We start from the raw sequence: 21,270 nt of genomic DNA on the forward strand, positions 1-21,270 counted from the left end.
CCTCCTACACCTGAAGAGCTTCCGCTTCCATGTAAAACTCGGATTTGAGACGAGCTGCCCCCTTCTGACTGCTCGTACCGTTGCCCTTTAAACTCTGGGCTGGTTTGATCAAGCTGCTCGTCCACGCCCTCTGGCATGTCCACAGTGTAGGTAGTGATGCGACGGGTGATGGTGGTGATCGTGCTGCCGTCGGTGCTGGTGCTGCTGTGGCGCTCCGTACGGACGTCCACGCCCTCCGCCAGATCCTCAGACTTCAGCCGGGGCTTAATCTTCTTGGAATATATTCTCTTGTAATCTTCATCGTCCCCACTCTGTTCTCATCAAAAGAAGGTGAAATCAGTCATTCATGAATTTATTATATTTAGGTAATAATACGTTGCTATACGTTATGAACATTCTATATGGAATTGAGTCTATTTGAGACTTATTGATCATTTTGAGACAAGTCTTAATTCAAGAAGTCTGTGTTCACCAAGGATGAGGTCAATTCACCAAGGATGAGGTCAATTCCATTTCAATTCCAGTGAATTCAGGAAGTTAACCTAATTCTAATTACAAATCTAAATGTTCCTTATTTTAAAACCATTGAAGAGAATTGAAATTCCAGTGTACTTCCTGAATTGACTGGAAGTTAAATAGAATTGACCCCAACCCTAGTGTTCACGGAAAAGCCATTGAAAAGTTTATAAGAAATCCTGTAAAAGTCCAATCTTTGCCGCACCATCACACAAGTAAATATGCTTAACATTGCTTGCACAGTAAACATATCTACATACCAGGATAATGTCTTGGCTGGAGCCTCCAACCCTTCCTCTCCCTTCATACGTCAGAGTGCCCATTGGGGATCGGCAGGGTGACAGAGTGCCCATGGGGGATCGGCATGGTGACTTGTCCTTGTTCTGTAGTTTCAGTCCAACCTTGTGTTTGTTTAGGGTCTTGAGGAGCTCCGTCGTCTCCTTGGAACTCATGTTGTCAAAATAGATGGTGGCACCCACGATTTGATCACCTTAAAGGGGAAGAAACAAGAGGACATTGATACCATGTCAAAATCCGTCGGTCAAAAATCTACTTTGAAAAAAGAAAGGTAGATCAATCAAACCTTACTGTATATCAACTTACACAAATTATAAGATATCGGCAGACTCAATAACAGTAGAAAACATTTAAGTCAATGTATTATAGAAAATGAATACTGTACATAAGGGCAATTCTAACGCCGTTACATACCCTCATGTACTCTTCCAGTGCGTCCAGCAGGCGACTCCATTTTCACCTCTTTGACATAGATCTCTCCTTCGCCTGACTGCTCAAGGGTCATTCCCTGTTTTTCTGGACCCGACCAGTCAGAGAAGAGCACCTCCCTGGTTTCCTCCTCCTCAGCCATCCTTTAAAATGTATAGATTTAATTTACATAGAGCTTTTCAATACAAGAAGAATCTCAGACACTTTCAAGACCAACAACATTAAGTTAGTTCAAGGGTGGATCTTTACATAGAGAGAGAGAGAGAGAGAGAGAGAGAGACAGAGAGAGAGAGAGAGAGAGAGAGAGACAGAGAGAGAGAGAGAGAGAGAGACAGAGAGAGAGAGAGAGAGAGAGAGAGAGAGAGAGAGAGAGAGAGAGACAAAGACAGAGAGAGAGAGACAGACAGAGAGACAGAGAGAGAGAGAGAGAGACAGAGAGAGAGAGACAGAGAGAGAGAGACAGAGAGAGAGAGAGAGAGAGACAGAGACAGAGAGAGAGACAGAGAGAGAGAGAGACAGAGAGATAAGAAACCACAAGAAATATAAAATGCAAACAAAGACTATAGTATTTCTTAAGGTGATTTCTAAGTAGGTGAAATACCTTTGTTTTTTCTTGTCCTCTGTCTATGCTCTGGTGTCGTTTGTTTCTGCCTTGGTTTCTGCCTGAAAAACAAAACATGACGTAACATAAGTACTGTTGAATCGTGAACATGCTTTCTCATATCATCAGCAAACCATTCACATCTGTAAAAATGAAAACCCTGTAAGTACTGTTGACTCGTGAACATGCTTTCTCATATCATCAGCAAACCATTCACATCTGTAAAAATGAAAACCCTGTAAAAATGTGTACCACACTTAAGGCACCTGACGTATTTGCATGTGTATTTGTTTTTACGAAAACCATGTTCTACCTGTCACTCATTGCATAGTTACAACAAGCTGTTGTTATGTCCGAGATACATGCAACTTCCAAGATACATGCAATGTCCAAGATACATGCAATGTCCAAGATACATGCAACTTCCAAGATACATGCAACGTCCAAGATATATGCAATGTCCAAGATATATGCAACTTCCAAGATACATGCAACTTCCAAGATATATGCAATGTCCAAGATACATGCAACTTCCAAGATATATGCAATGCCCAAGATATATGCAATGTCCAAGATACATGCAACTTCCAAGATATATGCAATGTCCAAGATACATGGGGTGGTGGTGTAGCCTAGTGGTTAGAGCATTGGACTAGTAACTGAAAGGTTGCAAGTTCAAATCCCCGAGCTGACAAGGTACAAATCTGTTGTTCTGCCCCTGAACAAAGCAGTTAACCCACTGTTTCTAGGCTGTCATTGAAAATAAGAATTTTTTCTTAGTTAAATATGTTGCCTAGTTAAATAAAGGTTAAAAAATATGCAATGTCCAATAGATGGTGCTAAAAAACCCTTGATAGGTGAGTAGTATTGCCTTGTCCTATAAACCCAGCCAACTCTCATGTCCCCTCCCTTTCTCCTGTGCGGTGTGGAAATTTGGTTGGAGTTGGACTGAGACCACACCCTGCCCTGAGGAAGCTGCCTGATCCGGCAGTCTACACCTCCAATGTCCATACTGAGAACAATGTAGCTGCAGCTGCCGTTCTTTAGACATGCACATATGCACACACAAATAAATATACATACTTTTTATTTTTATTTTATTGAACTTGTTTTGTACACATCAGGCCATATAGAAATAGCTCGGTCAAGGTTAAGAACAAACTGTAATTTCCCATGTTTGATGTAGCGCCCTGGTGTGACTGCTGACAAGACTATTTTCTGTCAACTATTTGTTGTGAAATAGACCTCCACATTTGTAACTATCGTCAATTCTCTGGGCATATTCAGGGTGTGTTCAAGGTTGTGAAAGCACATAAATAATACTGGATGTATAATTTACAGATAGGGATTAGTGGGTTCCACCCTTTGATTTCACAGGTTAAGGAAAGGCCCATTTTTTTCTAAATGAACTGTGATGGCAAAACCCAGTGATGCAACAGACAAATTTATGCTGCATATCCAACCTGGTCTCATAGCCTACACGTAACATAGAAAACGTAAATCCGGGACACTCAAATTAGCATGATATGTTACGTTTGGTATGGTGACATAAGACAGATGGTTACTGAAGGCAAATGTGAAAAGAGGATGGTTGGTTTGAGTGGATGAGTAGGCAAACGTCTAGCAACCCAAAGGTTTCGTCTTCAAATCTCATCACAGACAATTTTTGCTTATTAGAAACTTTTCAACTACTTACTACATTTTAGTGACTTTGCAACTACTTAGCATGTTAGCTAACCCTAACCTTAACCCTTTAGACCTAACCCCTAGTGCTAACGTTGGCCAGCTAGCTAACATTGACCACAACAAATTGGAATTCGTAACATATCATACATTTCGCAAATTTGTCAAATGTTGTACTTTTAGCAAATTCGTAACATATTGCACAAATTGCAATTAGTAACATATTGTACAAATGCAATTCATAACATTTCATACAAATTACAATTCGTAACATATCATAAGAAATGGATAATGGACATCCACAAATTAATACATACCATACAAAATGGAGTCTCTTGGATTTCCGTACGGAGTAATAGGAAATGCTCTGAGATATAAAGCACTTTGACAGGGAGGAACGATCAAAAGTGCGCCACGAAATACAACACAGCAAGAAAGTAGTTTGTTTACATCGTTTACTTGCCAGGGTGAGTGCCTGTCCTGTCCAACACACACATTGGGGACAGATAACCCATTGTTTCGTTAATGTCAACTCCTCCAACATCCCACCACTGTAATTACATAAGCCATGTCTATGCTGTATCAACCTCCACCTACGCAGACAGCGGAGGCCTATGTTACACCATTGCTTTAGATTCTGACGGACAATTACGTCCGTTTTCAAAGGGACCCTAATTCACCAAGAAGACTGTGTAGTGTGCATCCCAAATGTTCCCTACATAGTGCACTATTTTTGACCAAGATCCAGGGTGCCATTTGACTGTGAAGATAAATGATCCAGTGTTCAATGTTCATTCCTGACCTTTATGGAAAGAACATTCAGATGAATACTGTACAGAAAAACATATTTCTTCAAAAGTTTGCTGACTGATTGTTCTGTACCATGTATAAATATATATATATATAAAGTGTGCAAAGATGTCATCAAGGTAAAGGGTGGCCATTTTGAAGATTCTCAAATATCAAATATACTTTGATTTGTTTAACACTTTTTTTGGTTACTACATGATTCCATATGTGGCGTCAGGTAGCCTAGTGGGTAGAGCATTGGGCCAGGTAGCCTAGTGGGTAGAGCATTGGGCCAGGTAGCCTAGTGGGTAGAGCATGGGGCCAGGTAGCCCAGTGGTTAGAGCATTGGGCCAGGTAGCCTAGTGGTTAGAGCGTTGGGCCAGGTAGCCTAGTGGGTAGAGCATTGGGCCAGGTAGCCCAGTGGTTAGAGCGTTGGGCCAGGTAGCCTAGTGGTTAGAGCGTTGGGCCAGGTAGCCTAGTGGTTAGAGCATTGGGCCAGTAACTGAAAAGTCGCTGGATCGAATCCGCCGAGCTGACAAGGTAAAAATCTGTCGTTCTTCCCCTGAACAGGCAGTAAACGCACTGTTCCTAGGCCGTCATTGTAAATAAAACTGACTTGCCAGGTTAAATAAAATGTGTTATTTCATAGCTTCACTATTATTCTACAATGTAAAAATAAAGGAACACCCTTGATTGAGTAGGTGTATCGAAACTTTAGACTTGTAATACACTACCGTTCAAAAATGTTTTTCTCTTTTTTTTTTTCCTCTGGGAAGTGCCGTAAGTGAGCATTTCACTGTTCGTCTACGTTTGCGAAGCATGTGACAAATAACATGTGACTCTATAGAAACATGGAAACAGACAAGACAGTAGAAACAGTATGAACAATATTTACACCAAAGATCTCTCTCTCTCTCTCTCTCTCTCTCTCTCTCTCTCTCTCTCTCTCTCTCTCTCTCTCTCTCTCTCTCTCTCTCTCTCTCTCTCTCTCTCTCTCTCTCTCTCTCTCTCTCTCTCTCTCTCTCTCTCTCTCTCTCTCTCTCTCTCTCTCTCTCTCTCTCTCTCTCTCTCTCTCTCTCTCTCTCTCTCTCTCTCTCTCTCTCTCTCTCTCTCTCTCTCTCTCTCTCTCTCTCTCTCTCACATGCTTTCGAAATGACATATACCGTAATGTAAGTAATTCTAGATATGAATCAGATCATAGCTATGAGATTCTATTCATATACTGCTGGTACATTAAAACCCAACAACAAGCACAGCCAGTCCAGCTAAAGGGAGTGACTTTAACAAGGCAACCACACAGACCCAAATGACACCTTATTCCCTACATAGTGCAATACTTTTGATCATGGCCCATCAAAAGTAGTGCACAACATAGGGAATAGGGTGTTATTAATCAAAGACGGCTTGATCTAATTAACTCATGAAGATCAAATTCCACTCAGGTCAACTGACACTGCTAGCTAGTTATACAATCTAAAACGGATCCGTATTACCATGACCAAAATGTATTCTAAGTAAATCAAAAACAGAGAGAGAGAGTGTGTGTGTGTGTCCTCAGATCATCAAAAAGGTTCTCCAGCTGCACCATCGAGAGCATCCTGACTGGTTGCATCACCGCCTGTATGGCAACAGCCCAGTACATCACTGGGGCCACGCTTCCTGCCATCCAGGACCTCTGTTTATTATCTATCTATAGTCCCTTTACCTCTACCTACATGTACATATTACCTCAGTTACCTCAACTAACTGGTGCCCCCTGCACATTGACTCTGTACTGGTAGCCCCTGTATATAACCTCGTTACTGTTGTGTATTTTCCTGTTCCCGCTTCCCTCCCTCTTTTGGAACATAGCTTCATGATCTAGAGAAGTATTTGGGCAGTCCTTGTTCTCACAGTTTTGACATATTCCTGGCAAGGTGTACTGGGAGGGGCAGAGAGAGAATGTGAGGGAGGGAGGGATGAATGGGTGGGTGGGGGAGAGAGAAACATGAAGAGAAAGAGAGAGTGAGAGAGAGAGTGGGGGGGGCGGGGGAGGGGAGGTAGGGGTGAGAGAGTGGAGAGAACAAATGGCTGGGAGGGGTGAGAGCAGGGGGGTGAGAGAGAGGGAGAACATGGGAGGAGGGCCTAACTGTTCCAGGGCCAGTTCCTGTGGAATGTCAGCCTAGAAGTAAACTTGTCATCATGCCAGGGACCTTAAAACCACAGACAGCTGCTTTACAACCTCTGTAGAAAACAGAGAGAGGAGTACTGTTTAAATGTTCCAGTTATTTATTAGTGAATTTCATTTAATATTTCCAGTCTTTCTGTCCATTAACTACACAATGTTATGTTTCTCCCAACTTGCTTTCACTTAGACAATCTCCTCACACTCGAGATCAAATCAAATTGTATTGGTTACATACACATGTTTAGCAGATGTTATTGTGGGTGTAGCAAAATGCTTGTAAAGACTGGAAATGAGACAGAAAAGGACAATATAGGAAAGGAGACAAGGAAGGACACTATAGGAAAGGAGACAAGGAAGGACTCTATAGGAAAGGAGACAGGGAAGAACAATATAGGAAAGGAGACAAGGAAGGACTCCATAGGAAAGGAGACAGGGAAGAACAATATAGGAAAGGAGACAAGGAAGGACTCCATAGGAAAGGAGACAGGGGAGAACAATATAGGAAAGGAATGAAATATGAGCAGGAAGAGGAAACAACTGTTAAGTACCGTAATCCAACTCTTAACATCAAAGAGACACACAGATCAGGAGGGAAACTATGGTTTGTATAATTGCTGTAATGTAAAGTCACATGACCAGCTGGCTGAGGGGTAAACAACACTGTATTGCTGTAATGTAAAGTCACATGACCAGCTGATTGAGGGGTAAACAAACAGTGAACAAGACTTGTGTTCATGGAATCATACGACAGACAAGCAGTCATAGAAAGTAGAAACAACAACAGTCAAACAACTTATCTTTCTTCCATTTCTATCTCTCTGTGCCTTGAGTGCAAAAAAAAAATATCTACTTGTCGAAGGACACACCACACTCGAATCAAATCATTGAGCTCATCGAAATGTGCTCAAGGGAGACATGAAAGTCAATATTTGGGCACAAAAACTGTCAAAGAAGAAAATTGTGGGGAAGGAATGGGAGGGAAGGAATGGGAGGGAAGGTATGGGAGGGAAGGAATGGGAGGGAAGGAATGGGAAATGGGAGGGAACGAATGGGAGGGAAGGAAAGAAAGAATGGGAGGGAAGGAATGAGAGGGAAGGAATGGGAGGGAAGGTATGGGAGGGAAGGAATGGGAGGGAAGGAATGGGAAATGGGAGGGAAGGAAGGAATGGGAGGGAAGGAATGGGAAATGGGAGGGAAGGGAAGGAATTGGAGGGAGGGAGGGAATGGGAGGGAGGGAGGGAATGGGAGGGAATGGGAGGGAGGGAATGGGAGGGAAGGAATAGGAGGGAATGGGAGGGAGGGAATGGGAAGGGGATGAGCATCATACATCATCATTGTGGTTTGCTGTGTAACTGTGCTATGAGAGAAAGCCTGCAGGGAACACGAGGACAGACCACCCGACCAGAAAGCTTCTGGTTTCTGACAATGGCAGCTCCTAACCAGTTAGCTAACCCGCCTCTTTCTGACCACAGAACAATTCTGTATACGCCTGTTTCCTTTCTCCCTTATTGGCTATATTGTCTACATACTGTTTGGCGGTTTGGTATTCCTTAGACTTTGGACACTAAAAATGTATCTTGCCGCAGCTGCTACTATCAACAGTTAAATAGTGTGATCTGGCAGTGCTTGACTTGCCATTTCATATTAAAGGTGGGGGGCTGGACTAAACAGGTGGTCGAGCAATGGCATGGGGGGCAAAGAGGAGGCATACACAGGGTGTCAGATTTCTCCAAGGCAGGCCTTTCACAGCTGAATGGAGACATGACCTTCCAGGTTCAAAGAAGGTTCTGTGACAAACATTCCAAAAGAGGTTCTAGAGTCTGACTTTAGAATCACCAAGGTCTAAATCAACAAAGACAATAGAATGCTGTTGAACAAAACAAAATGACAGCAACAAGATTAACTCTATTATATTTGTGGAGATATTCAGTTTACAGTAACTGATATGTTTTGTGTTGTGTTTAGTCTGTGTCTTGTCGTCAACATCTTGGAGGACTATATCTTTGAAGGAAGGACACTTACGTACTTTGGAATGCTCAAGCAAGGCCAAGGGCTCTCTCTTTGCTTCCTGTTTGTCTGTTAACAGAGGGACACACGGAGAGAGAAGAGGAATAGAAGTTAATCACATTGATTGATCGACTGGTTTGGTTCATTCTCACGTCCACACACCTCTCTTGCATGTGTTACTCACACAAGAGAGCAACCAACTTCAAGACACTTTTTCATTGATGGCTTTCGGACAGACATAGAAACAAATCCATAAACTACGCTCGTACATCTACGCTATTGCTCCAGGGATATCTAGTCTACATGACTACGTCACATGTCCTCAGTGTGTTGTGATTGTGTCTTCCTAACAATGCAATGGACTTTCACCTCAGAGAGAAGTCCTTTAATCAGCTGGAGGGGCACTCCGAAACATTAATAATGAACCTGCCTGGGTGAGAATGAAGTCTTGATGGCAAAGAGTACCAATTATGTAAACCACTCCCTTAAATGATGTGTATGCAGTTGCTGCTTAGACTATGCTGCATCACAAAAAATCTATGTGATGACGTTGAATCAATGTGGACAACTGATTGGATTTGCAAAAGGTTATCAACGTAAGGACATTTAGTATTTTTTTCACCCAAATTTTTACCTAAATCCAACGACGTGGTTTAAATGTTTAGAAGATTTCACATTAAATTGACGTTTAGTGGACAACTCAACCAAATGTAAATCAAAACTAGACGTTGTCTGTGCCCAGTGGGTAATGTGAATTATGTGGCAGACCATACCATAGCAGGCAGCCATACCATCTTAAAAATGCACCATAGATCACTCAACACAACAAGATACATTTCAGGCAGGTCATTTCAGTTTCCCAACTCAACGCAAAGACTAGTATGTTTGAACACGTATTGCTGAACTATCAAACGTTGCCAAATCAGTCCCATACAAAAACAGTCACGAGGTATTGGCCCTTTACTTCTAATGTTCCCCTGGGGAGTCAACACCTTGGCTTGTACACAGACCTCACATACCCAGCTGCTATCTCCCGTAGACCTAGTTCTGATGTCTGCATGTGGCTGCTAATACGTTTAGCCAAGATTCACTTTCAGTTAAGGTCTATTAACATCTTAGAAACAACTAGCGACTAGCCTTAGGCCAACATAACAGATAGCGTCTCGCTTCAGGTTATAGCGCCTCCAGAACGTATTCCCACACCCATGACTTTTTCCACATTTTGTTGTAGTAGTGGGGAGGACAACACCGACATTTCTCGCTTAAATCATTTTACAGACACAAAAAGATCCCACCTTGTCTAGCGTATTTTGTTTTTTTGTGGATATTTGGAAAGTTTAACTGAAAAATTTCCGTATCCATCAGGCCTGTCCTTATATATATATTTTTTTATTCGACATGAGCTTTACTCACATAAAAAGGTTGGATGGAAACCAGTGTCCCTATACTTTTGGAGCTCACTGTACTAGCACATGTCTGAAGATTCATGACTCATACTTATCTGATTTAAGATTCATAACTCATACTTATCTGATTTAAGATTCATGACTCATACTTATCTGATTTAAGATTCATGACTCATACTTATCTGATTTAAGACTCATGACTCATACTATACTGTATCTGGAGAATTCTGATTTCCTGAATGATTATGGTCATTTTCAGCACAGCCTTTAAGCTTTGAGACGACTATATTTTCAAAGTTATAATTGTATAAGCATATGCTAGCCAACTGCTTTGAAATTGATATATATTTATTTTCAAATTAAACTTTGCCATTTGTCTAGAAAGTAAAAACTGAACTTGGTACGTTATATTAAAATGCTTTCATTTCGACTTAGGTCACAATTCCTGTCCACGTTTGAAGATTACTGCTTAGACTGGACGAGGGTACTGTGAAACAAAGAAGAGTCTTTCCTCTGGAGCAGCAACAGCAACTGGTGGACTGGATTCCTCACAGACAGGCATGGACCAGTGACAACCTGCCCCATTTTCAAAATTCTTTAAAGACAAGTTGTTGTTTTTGTAACTGTCATTAGTCTGCTGCCTCCTCCCCTGTTGTTGTATAAAGCTGAACTGTTCAATACCTCCAAGAAAAGTACGACAAATAACTGTGTTTACAATCCTAAGAGACTTTATTGGATTGTCTTCCCTCACCACCAACAAACAGGTTGTTGTTTTATTTGAGCCACTTTCAGTTGAAAAAATAACTCAAAGTCAATAGTTATAGTAAAGGGTAAAAATACAAAAAGCTTTCCAGGATTTTGACTGGTTACTTGACAGGCTGAACTAGTTTGAGGATCAAACGCAAACCTTTGATGCATAACACAGTTACAGTGTTAACAAATTGGATCTAAGCTTGATTTATAGTTATGTATCACTCCGGTGTTCCGTTTGTGCTTCCTGTTGAAGTTGCAGAAGAGCAGAAACCAAGCACGTCATAGCTACATGTCGTTGTCTATAGCGATAGGGTCTGGCAACGAATCCAACAAGTGTTTCTCCCTTAACTGACCCCCCCCCCCCCCGGCCGCCAGTCATTTCAAACCCTCATTAAAGTCTTTCATCACAACACCACCAAGCTAAAACATCTTCCTATCCTTACTGCTTTATTGTTGGCGCAGCTAGCTGGTTGGTTATTTCTGCCTGGTACTGAAATAGATAGGTCAGTGGTGATAAACACCAAGCGATACGAGGTCGGATTGTCACTGTGTTTGCATAGAGAGACTCAGGGTACGGCAGCTGTCTAAACTAGCAGACACCAGAGGCGTTGTATTCATTTGTCTCCTGTCACGAAGGGGAGATCAACAACATATGTAGTAGGGCTGACCCCAATCAGTCGACTGGTCCGATTGTTTGGTCGTTAGGGTGTTAGCCCGACCGCCATGCGCCTCCCAGAGTACACAACCTATGCTACACTTGTGAGAAACAAGTTTTGGTATATTTCATTCCATTTACGAGTTTTGTCAATTTAGTCTAGAGCTCCTGTCAATGTTGAGTAAGGACGTGCAAGCATAGAAGTAGGTCTATAGGCTACCTGGCCTGCGTGCAAATGTAGGCATATAAATGTGCCCATTTGAGCATCTGATAGTATTTCTGATTGGCTTAACACGCCACCACTAATGAGCTGTGGAGCATCTCAAAGTAATGTTTTCTTCACCTCAAACAGCAAGAAAAGTATGTTTTTACATCCCTTGAGAATGATAATAGTTCCTCCATGTATTTGAAAAATATTTCCAGCTCTTTCCCTTTCAATTCCCACTCAACGTGATAGGGGGAAAAATGTCCTGCTCTGATCCAATGGAAATGTCATAAAATAGGCCGACCTGATTACTTCTTATCAGTGCTTGACGTGGACTGAATTAGGTTCCGGTCACTCATTTTGGGTGCTGGTACGGTATATATTTAGGTGCAGGAGTTCCACAATAACTTTTAGCTAATTCTATCAGAGGAATAGAGCAGAAGAACATTTTAGGTGCTGGTACTCGGCTCCAGTGAGCTCCTGCCCAAGTCAAGCACTGCTTCTTATCGCTTGCGCAAATAGCCTACAGCTGTGTCTGTCCCAAGCTCACTGGCGTGGGAAACTCTGAGGGCCCAGAATATTTTATAAAATGTTGCAAGCTTCAGCCAACACAAGCTAATAGTTGATAAAATGTTCCAAGTTTGTTGCAGACAGGCTGAATATGGTTTAACAGATGTTTATTTTTATCAGGATATTTTCTACCTGCTGCAATGTTTTTATTTGTTGGATTTATATAGGCTATTTTTTTACATAGTTGGCAAAAGCAATAGAAGTTACATTTTAGGTTTGCATCAATTTCATTTAGATTTGGATGGAATTTTGATGAACCATGTGAACAACGATTTTGAGAAAATAATAAGTTATTATGAATTAACTTAAACTGTTTCACAAAAAAATTGCATATGAAAACCATAACTTGCACACAGATCGGTTGAAATGGTAAGATAAATTGGCATTCCACATGAGAAATGTTACCGACTCCTGGTGTAGCCTATTACCGGCAACTTCAGGAGATTAACGGCAGAATCTTTTAAAGCCAGTATGAGCAGCAGGAGGAGGATGGTCAGGTTAAAGTTGTTTTTTAAATTCTGGTTATCTAGATCTCTTGCGCCCTCTTGAGGCATTTGTCTTATTTAATCAATCCGTAAGCTTAAAGCATCAAACAAGCTCAATGCACAGAGTTGATTTTATTAAAACACATAGGGTGTGTTTATTAAAACACATAGAAAAATAGACGTTGAAAAATGTTGGCCAGTCGATTGGTTAAAAGAACAGACGACTTTGTGGGCTCTGTATTCCATTCAAGGAAGCAGATTCAGGTAAGGTTGATCTGATTTGCATTGATTGTTTTAATGTCTGTTTGGAAACATTTTCTGACTAGATAAATGGATATTGTCAATTGTGCTATTAACATAGGAAAATGTCAACCTTGACTTGCATTGACTTGTTACATGGGCATCACACGTCCAAAACACTATTTACATTTGATCACACCTATGTGGTAAAGCGAACACCATTAGTTAAAGCAAGGCGACTGGAATAACAGTTACAGAAATGTTCTGAGAATTGTGGGGAAACATCTTCACCTATCATAGTACTGTTTTGGGAAACTAGTTCAAGGTCACTGCAAAACTAAGCTGAACAAATCTCAGGTCGGTTGAATCCAGAAAGGAAACAGTGTGGCCCCCAGACTACTGCTGACCATCACCAGCTCAGCAGTACACACAGAGGAGTGATCAGCGCTAGCTAACTTGCTAGCGGCAGGATAGCCTAGTGGTTAGAGTATTGGGCTAGTTACTGCAAGGTTGCAAGATCAAATCCCAGAGGTGACAAGGTCAAAATCTGTTTATCTGCCCCTGAACTTGGCTGTCATTGAAAATAAGTATTTGTTCTTAACTGACTTGCCTCGTCTAATAAAAGCTGTGTCGGGCTGGCTTGGGCTTTGACTGACTAGCAATATTGATTGTACCATGAGTGTACTGTCAAAATGTCTGCGATCTGATGGGCTTTTCCATGTTCTAGTCAGTCAAACAAATACATTTATTTCTGTGTGCCTAAGTTCTTTTCACCATGTCAGCGCTAGCTTGTTTGCTATTGGATCGGAGCAACGGGCTAGGCTACCTCAGGCAGTGCTTGCTTGCTAAAGGAGCAACAGGCTAAAGGGCTAGGTGCTGTGCTGTGCTACGATGCTGGGCCCCACCCTAGCCTCCAGCCCTGTCTCAGCGCTAGCAGTTAGCTTGCTAAGAGATTGGAGCGATAGGCTACAGGCTGGGCCCCACCCTAGCCTCCAGCCCTGTCTCAGCGCTAGCAGTTAGCTTGCTAAGAGATTGGAGCGATAGGCTACAGGCTGGGCCCCACCCTAGCCTCCAGCCCTGTCTCAGCCCTAGCAGTTAGCTTGCTAAGAGATTGGAGCAATAGGCTACGAGGCTGGGCCCCACCCTAGCCTCCAGCCCTGTCTCAGCCCTAGCAGTTAGCTTGCTAAGAGATTGAAGCAACAGACGACAGGGCTGAGATCCACCATAGCCTCTCAGTTCTAGCTAGATTGCTAAGAGAGCAACCAACGTGCTAGGCAACGAGCTGGGTGTTGTTCTGTGCTCTAACGGGCTGAGCAGGCCAGGCCCTGGGATGGGTGTTGTGCTGTGCTCTACGGGGCTGAGCAGGCCCCACCCTGCCTCTACCACATTCCTTGATAGAGTTGTCAGGCCAGCTGGAACAGAGCCTAGTCTTTCCTCTCCTGTCTCTCTCTCTCTCTCTCTCTCGCAGTGACTAACTCCAAAGAAATGTCCTCCACTCACTCTACCCAGCCTCTTCGTGTGCTGTCTGCCACCCAGAGCATGTCAGCACAGGGTTCAGCCACAAAACATAATCACTTTTTTCTTTCTTTCTTTCTTTCTTTCTTTCTTTCTTTCTTTCTTTCTTTCTTTCTTTATTCTGTTGGGTTGTGCAACTACAATCATCATCACTGAATGGATCTCTGTACATGATTGTGCCAAGGAGCCATAGAGACACTCCAGTTTAGTAAATACCTAGTGAGTTAGTCTTGTCTCTCAAAGAGGCAGTGAAAGGGAATGAAACCAGAGAGCAAAGGATCTGTCAGTCAAGACAACAATAAAGAATAGATTGAATGGTGACTGTGATAAGAACACTAATACAACAATGAAATGTGAAACCCTGGTGAGTGAGTGGCAAGATTTGGTTAAGGATCTATAGGCCCTGGTTAAAAGTAGTGCACTGTGAATGGAATAGGGTGCAATTTGGGATGCATCCTTAGTTGCGGAATTATTCCAATGTTATCAAACAGAATTGTCTCAATATTTTCCTCCTTCCTTTATTGTGGGGAGTAGTTGTAATCGAAGGGGTGGACTGATCAGCTGACAAAGCAACATTTGTTACTACTAACTGGCCTGACTAGTTTACAGACCAGAGAGAGAAATGGAGAGAGAGAGAGAGAGAGAGAGAGTTTTACATAAGCAATGAGAAACATTTTTAATTTGTCAGAGGAAAATGTGATTATTCTTCAGTACATGGTACGGAAAACCTCAAAATCAAACAACATAACATTGTTCAATAACTGAACTTGAAATTATTTATTACACTGATTTGCAAGTGGAATATATCCTTTTATATAGAATATATAATAATTTAAATGATTTACATTTTGTTTCCAACACGCATCAAAATGCACCAACAACTAAGGATGGTATACAAGTATTGTTTAAAAAGAAAAAAATAAGTATTGTTATTTATATTGTAGGCTGTTGTTGTCTGACCCAAAGTGGCAGGAACACTGTTTATTGCTTGTGTGAATGTCACCAGGGGCTAATGGTATTTACAGGCTTATAGCACACCTCCATTTTAATCTTAAAGTGATGGAGCTTTGCAAATCTCCATTTAATACCTGAAATTCTATTACATTCTATAGTTATTGTTGACATGAATCATTATAACGTCTTCCAGTGGCATGACATATTGATACATAGTGTTTAACACACCTGTAACCTTTTGACTTTTGCAAATTTCTGCACGCTCTATAGGCTAGCGGGTTTATTTCAGAGTACAAGAACAACTGTGATTGGAAACAAGTGCTGAGAAGGAGGGAAACAAATTCCAGTTTACAAAACATGTGAGCCAGTATCCGTTGCCAGCAAGATAACAACCTCAACAAAGCAAAATATAAGTCTAAATTAACATTCATCGCACTGCCACAATGATATATAGGCATTCCATTCCAAACAACATGTACGTACAGATGTAGGTTCTTAATTTGACCAGTTTCGCACAGCAGGAAAATAATCCTGCAGCAATGGAAAATGTGAATGATTGTGTGGATTATAATTAAATTGACAATTTTGTAGGGGTTGATAAATGTTTTGTTTAGTTAGGGAAATCAAGTCTGACTTTGTGGAAATTACAAACTTTATAATAATTTTTAAACCTTGAATACACTACAAGTTTGTAGGGTGATCAACAGGGTGATCAAATTAAGGGTGATCCTATATCTGTTCACAACATTTCAACTCTAGTCAGAGCTGTATAAAGAGAGTTGGAAGGTGGGGGGGTTGCACGGTTGCACATATGCAAGGTTGTGTAAGGTTACAGCGGGAATACTGTCAAGTTTTTCTGTGTTTCTTAGTTGTTATCTTTGTGATAGTGAAACCACTATCACCTAGGATAGGTGTCCGTTAACACATACTAAATTAAGGCACCATTTGTACTGAGTGACAATTACACACCTTTCAAACCAACTTTCCAGCTGAAATAAGACATTTAATAAAAAATATATATCAAATGTCCTATATCAAAGATATACACAAATAAAACATTATCTGATTCAATTGCTTTAGAAAGGGGCACATGCCAGGGATGTCCCCTCTCCCCCCTCCTGTTTGCACTTGCAATTAAACCGCTTGCAGAAGGAATTAGACAGGACCCAAACGTAACAGGCATCAGTATTGGTAAACATGAATATAAACTAAACTTAATTGCTCATGATATCCTGATATACCAGACCAATAATGAAAACTCAATGCCTCCCTTGCTAAAAACTATTATCAGAATTTTTTTAGGAATAACTCATGATCTACAGCAATCCTTTAAGTGGACCAGAAAAAATATTAAATACTTAGACGGTTAATAAGTGACAACAAACAACAAATATATAAGGATAACTTTATCCCATTATTCAACTATATGAAAGCAGATCTGACGAAATGGAACAAACCTCCCATATTTCTTACAGGTAGAATCTTCAGAATGGCGTCGTCATGGCTCCCAAAGTTTTGAGATTTATTCTCGGTAATACCAGTTAACCTACTGAAGACATTCTTTAAATAACTATACTCGGTCATAACAGACTTTATGTTGTCAAATAAAACTTACAGAATAAAGAGGAAAGATTTTATCTTCTTAAGTCAGGGGGTGATTTTAACCTTCCTGATTTGGATTTGTATCAACTTCCCACCCAGGGCTTTTACTTACGACATTTCCAGTACCAGTCAACGTTTTTCCTTTCAAATGGTACCAAGAATATGCTTATCCTTGCTTCAGGGCCTGAGCTACAGGCAGTTAGATTTGGGTATGTAATTTAAAGTACCCTTGATTGACATACAGTACCAGTCAAATATGTGGACACACCGACTCATTCAAGGATTTTTCTTTATATTTTCTATTTTCAACGTTGTAGAATAATAGTGAAGACATCAAAACTATGAAATAACACATATAAATAACACATGTGGAATCATGTAGTAACCCCCAAAAAAGTGTTATACAAATCAAAATATATTTTATATTTCAGATTCTTCAAAGTAAACAAATCAAGTATATTTCATATTTCAGATTCTTCAAAGTAGAAGCAAAGTAGCCTTTGTCTTGATGACAGCTTTGCACTCATTCTCTGAACCAGCTTCATGCGGTAGTCACAAGGAATGCATTTCAATTAACAGGTGTGCCTTATGAAAAGTTAATTTGTGGAATTTCTTTCCTTCTTAATGCATTTGAGGCAATCAGTTGTGTTCTGACAGGGTAGGGGTGGTATAGAGAATATAGCCCTATTTGATAAAAGACCAAGTCCATATTATGGCAAGAACAGCTCAAACAAGCAAAGAGAAACAACAGTCCATCATTACTTTAAGATATGAAGGTCAGTCAATACGGAAAATGTCAAGAACTTTTAAAGTTTATTCAAGTGCAGTCAAAAAACCATCAAGCGCTATGATGAAACTGGCACACACGAGGCCCTCAACAGGAAAATAAGACCCAGAGTTCCCTCTGCTGCAGAGGGTAAGTTTATTAGCGTTACCTGCGCCTCAGATTGCACCCCAAATAAATGCTTCACAGTGTTCAAGTAACAGACACATCTGAACATCAACTGATCATCCATAAACTATTCCACATGGTAAACTAAAGCCTTCCAATTGGCTCATTCATCCCCCCTCCTCTCCCCTGTAACTATTCCCCAGGTCGTTGCTGTAAATCAAAATGTGTTCTCAGTCAACTTACCTGGTACAATAAAGGGTCAAATAAAAATAAAAATGTAAAGACATAGAAATCATAAATTACTTGGTAATAGGAAATTATTTCCATGACAGAATTAAAAAGCAATTTTGGACCAATGTAGATATCTTCAAATACAAGCAACTGGAAAGTTTCATATCAAGACATTTCGATCTTGAGGAAACATATTTTAATCTGAAAAAGGATGTTCATATGATAGATACAAAACCTTGCAGAGAGCCTATCCAACTGACAATCTCTTTGAAAAAATATAAACTATTGAAAACAAGACTTAGAAGAAAATAACTGATATTGGCTACAAGTTAGAGGGAATGTTGGAACATAACTAAGAGTTAACAAAAAATTTACACATAATTCATTATAAACTAATGTATATAATTTATTACACAAGAGACAAAATTCACAAATTCTACAGCACAATGGCAGAGTCATGCCTTAAGTGTAAAACTAACAATGACTCAATAATCCATGCCATCTGGGAATCCTATAGTCCAAATGTTATGGGCAGAGTTTTGCCTTAGTATTAAATGTAGCCATAATGCTGAGGTGGCTTTGGCACTCACTACGCTCTTAAGTTCTTGATGGTTGCTAGGCAGCGCCCGTTACTACTATCATCCTGACAGTTCTAAACTTTGCAAGGCATGTCACTTCACCCATGAAAAAAAATATATATATATAATCTTAATTATAGCTGGATGGATCCATAAAGAACTGCTGTAGAAATAAAAATCACTGAACAATGAACATATTGGAATAAAGTATCCTAATGAAATTGAAGGCATCAAATTGTTATAATACGTTCAACGTTTATACGTTTATAGTATGTTCAACTTTTTCAGCTGCATTGAGACAATGTCTGATTTGTATTTTTTTCACTAAATCTTTGTTTGGATAGTGTTAAGGCTAGAATTAGAAACGTTAGCTTAGTTGAGGTGAGTGCTGCTCAAGATCCTCTTGCCTCGTTGGCTCGTTCATTATCACTGATCAGAACATTTTGCCCGCATGTTGTGTGGCTTTAACAAGTGGATTAGTTTACTCTTCACTCGCAGCCACTTAGTAGCCTAGGCCCGTCTCCCGACCAAAAGACTGTGACTTGTTTTAATCAATCAATGTGATTTTGTTTCACTGAATGTCCATCTGTATAGTTGGTTAATTCTCTGACTGGGCTAATAAGTGGAGATGGTATAGCTCATCAATTCATTTTCTCATCTATCACTAATCAGAAACATTTAGCATGTTGTAATTATGCAATAAGCCACGAGGGGGTGTGGTATATGGCCAATATACCACAGCTGAGGGCTGTTCTTAGGCACAAGCAAACACAGAGTGCCTGGACACAGCTCTTAGCCGTGGAATATTGGCCATATATCAGGAACCCAGAGGGGCCTTATTGCTATAAAAAAACTGGTTACCAACGTAATTAGAGCAGCAAAAATAACTGTTTTGACATACAAGTGGTATACGTTCTGATATACCATGGCTGTCAGCCAATCAGCATTCAGGGCTCGAACCACCCAGTTTATAATGTAGCCTAAACCAAATGTAGATCTATTATTTTGCTTGATCACGTAAATACAACTCAAAAAAAGCCCACTGAGGATCTGAAATATGAACACGAGACTCTTGTAAATATAGATTGCTATTATTTTCTATCAGTATCATGATGAAGATACTGTCAATGTAAAACCATATGTCTGCTCCCTAACAAAGTGGAGTGAGGGGTAGGAAAGAGATGAAAACATGGATGAAGAAAAAAGCATGGACTTGTCCTGGGCTCTGTTTCAAAATATCACCTTTTTTCCCCACTATGACCGCGGTTCCACACGTTGCCGTGACGACGCACGTTGTGTTGGGGGGGGGAAAAATATTATTTTATATTTTATTCTGTTATATTTCATTATATTCATAGCCTACTATGAAATATAAGTGTGTTGACTGTGATTAGGGAGGCCTAAGTGTGTCGTGTCTGTTTAATGAGCATAATAACTGTTGATTTAATGTGCATGGCCATGTACTGTAGCGTATAGACTGCACAGACCAGTAACATAATAACTATTGATTTAATGTGCATGGCCATGTACTGTAGCGTATAGACTGCACAGACCAGTACCATAATACAACTCAAACATTTTCCCATTCTATCATTCTGAAAATACATTGTGTTAGTCTTTTAATGTTTCCTAAAACAAATTAACAATGCATTTCTTATTGATGGTGTATATTCAATAGATTTTTTTTTTTTAAATAGACGTCCAACCACATCCGCCCACATCTACTTCCACTCATAAACGTGCCGCCATGTGCACAAGAGATATAAATAAGCTTATCGCGGCAAGAATTTAAGAAAAATACAAAAATAGGACTGTATGAATTGGGCTCTAAAAAACACTGCCAGATTATGATTTTTTTTATAGGCAACATGCCGTGAAGTGTGTCTCTAAATGAATAGACAGAATAGGGAAGGAGGGTGTAGGGAGCGGCTCTCTGGAAAATCTGTGTACAATCGCTCTGTCTGAAAGAGGTATTTGGCAATAATTATTACCATGAAAAATTGCTACATTTCATTATGGCAAAAATAAGTCCATGAGTCAAGAGATATTTGTTGAGATTTGCTTACAGTTACACAGAGGGGGAGGAGAACCCATCACACTAGTGGAGCTCTAGCCAACAATTTCACAAGTTGGGATCAATAACGTACTACTGTCCTACTTCTGACGGATGGACAACTGTTGCTGCTTTAGTGCACCAGTCATGAAATCTAGGTGATAAATAAAAGAAAATAGGGTGGGATCAAAATGAGTTAAATGTCTCAATTATCCATAATCAGAACACCCAGGGACCAATCAGACAAAAAGATTAATCAAAGTGTTAAAAGAAAAACTTTGTTTGATGGGAATCAGTCCTCCTCCCATAATCTATCTCTCTCTCTCCCTTTCTCCCTCTCTCTCCCTCTCTCTGTCTCTCTCTCTGTCTCTCTCTACCGTACGCTCTCCCTCTCTCTGTCCCTCTCTCTGTCCCTCTCTCTGTCTCTCTCTCGGTCTCTCTCTCCCGTACGCTCTCCCTCTCTCTGTCCCTCTCTCTGTCCCTCTCTCTGTCTCTCTCTCCCGTATGCTCTCCCTCTCTCTGTCTCTCTCTCTGTCCCTCTGTCCCTCTCTCTGTCCCTCTCTCTGTCCCTCTCTCTGTCTCTCTCTCCCGTACGCTCTCCCTCTCTCTGTCTCTCTCTTTGTCCCTCTCTCTGTCCCTCTC

General features: G+C 40.7%; 1 protein-coding gene across 1 annotated transcript in view; it reads right to left on the reverse strand.

Moving 5' to 3' along the window:
- Positions 1-21,270, reverse strand: part of LOC135526779 (neuroblast differentiation-associated protein AHNAK-like) — a 45,849-nt gene that overhangs the window by 20,721 nt on the left and 3,858 nt on the right. Inside the window, 5 exon segments of the mRNA XM_064955436.1 lie at positions 2-311; positions 777-1,006; positions 1,228-1,385; positions 1,844-1,905; positions 8,509-8,558. Of these exon segments, the coding sequence (XP_064811508.1) occupies positions 2-311; positions 777-1,006; positions 1,228-1,384 (697 nt within the window). The 5' untranslated portion in view covers position 1,385; positions 1,844-1,905; positions 8,509-8,558.

Source organism: Oncorhynchus masou, chromosome 32, assembly GCF_036934945.1.
Source record: "Oncorhynchus masou masou isolate Uvic2021 chromosome 32, UVic_Omas_1.1, whole genome shotgun sequence".
Lineage (NCBI taxonomy): Eukaryota > Metazoa > Chordata > Actinopteri > Salmoniformes > Salmonidae > Oncorhynchus > Oncorhynchus masou.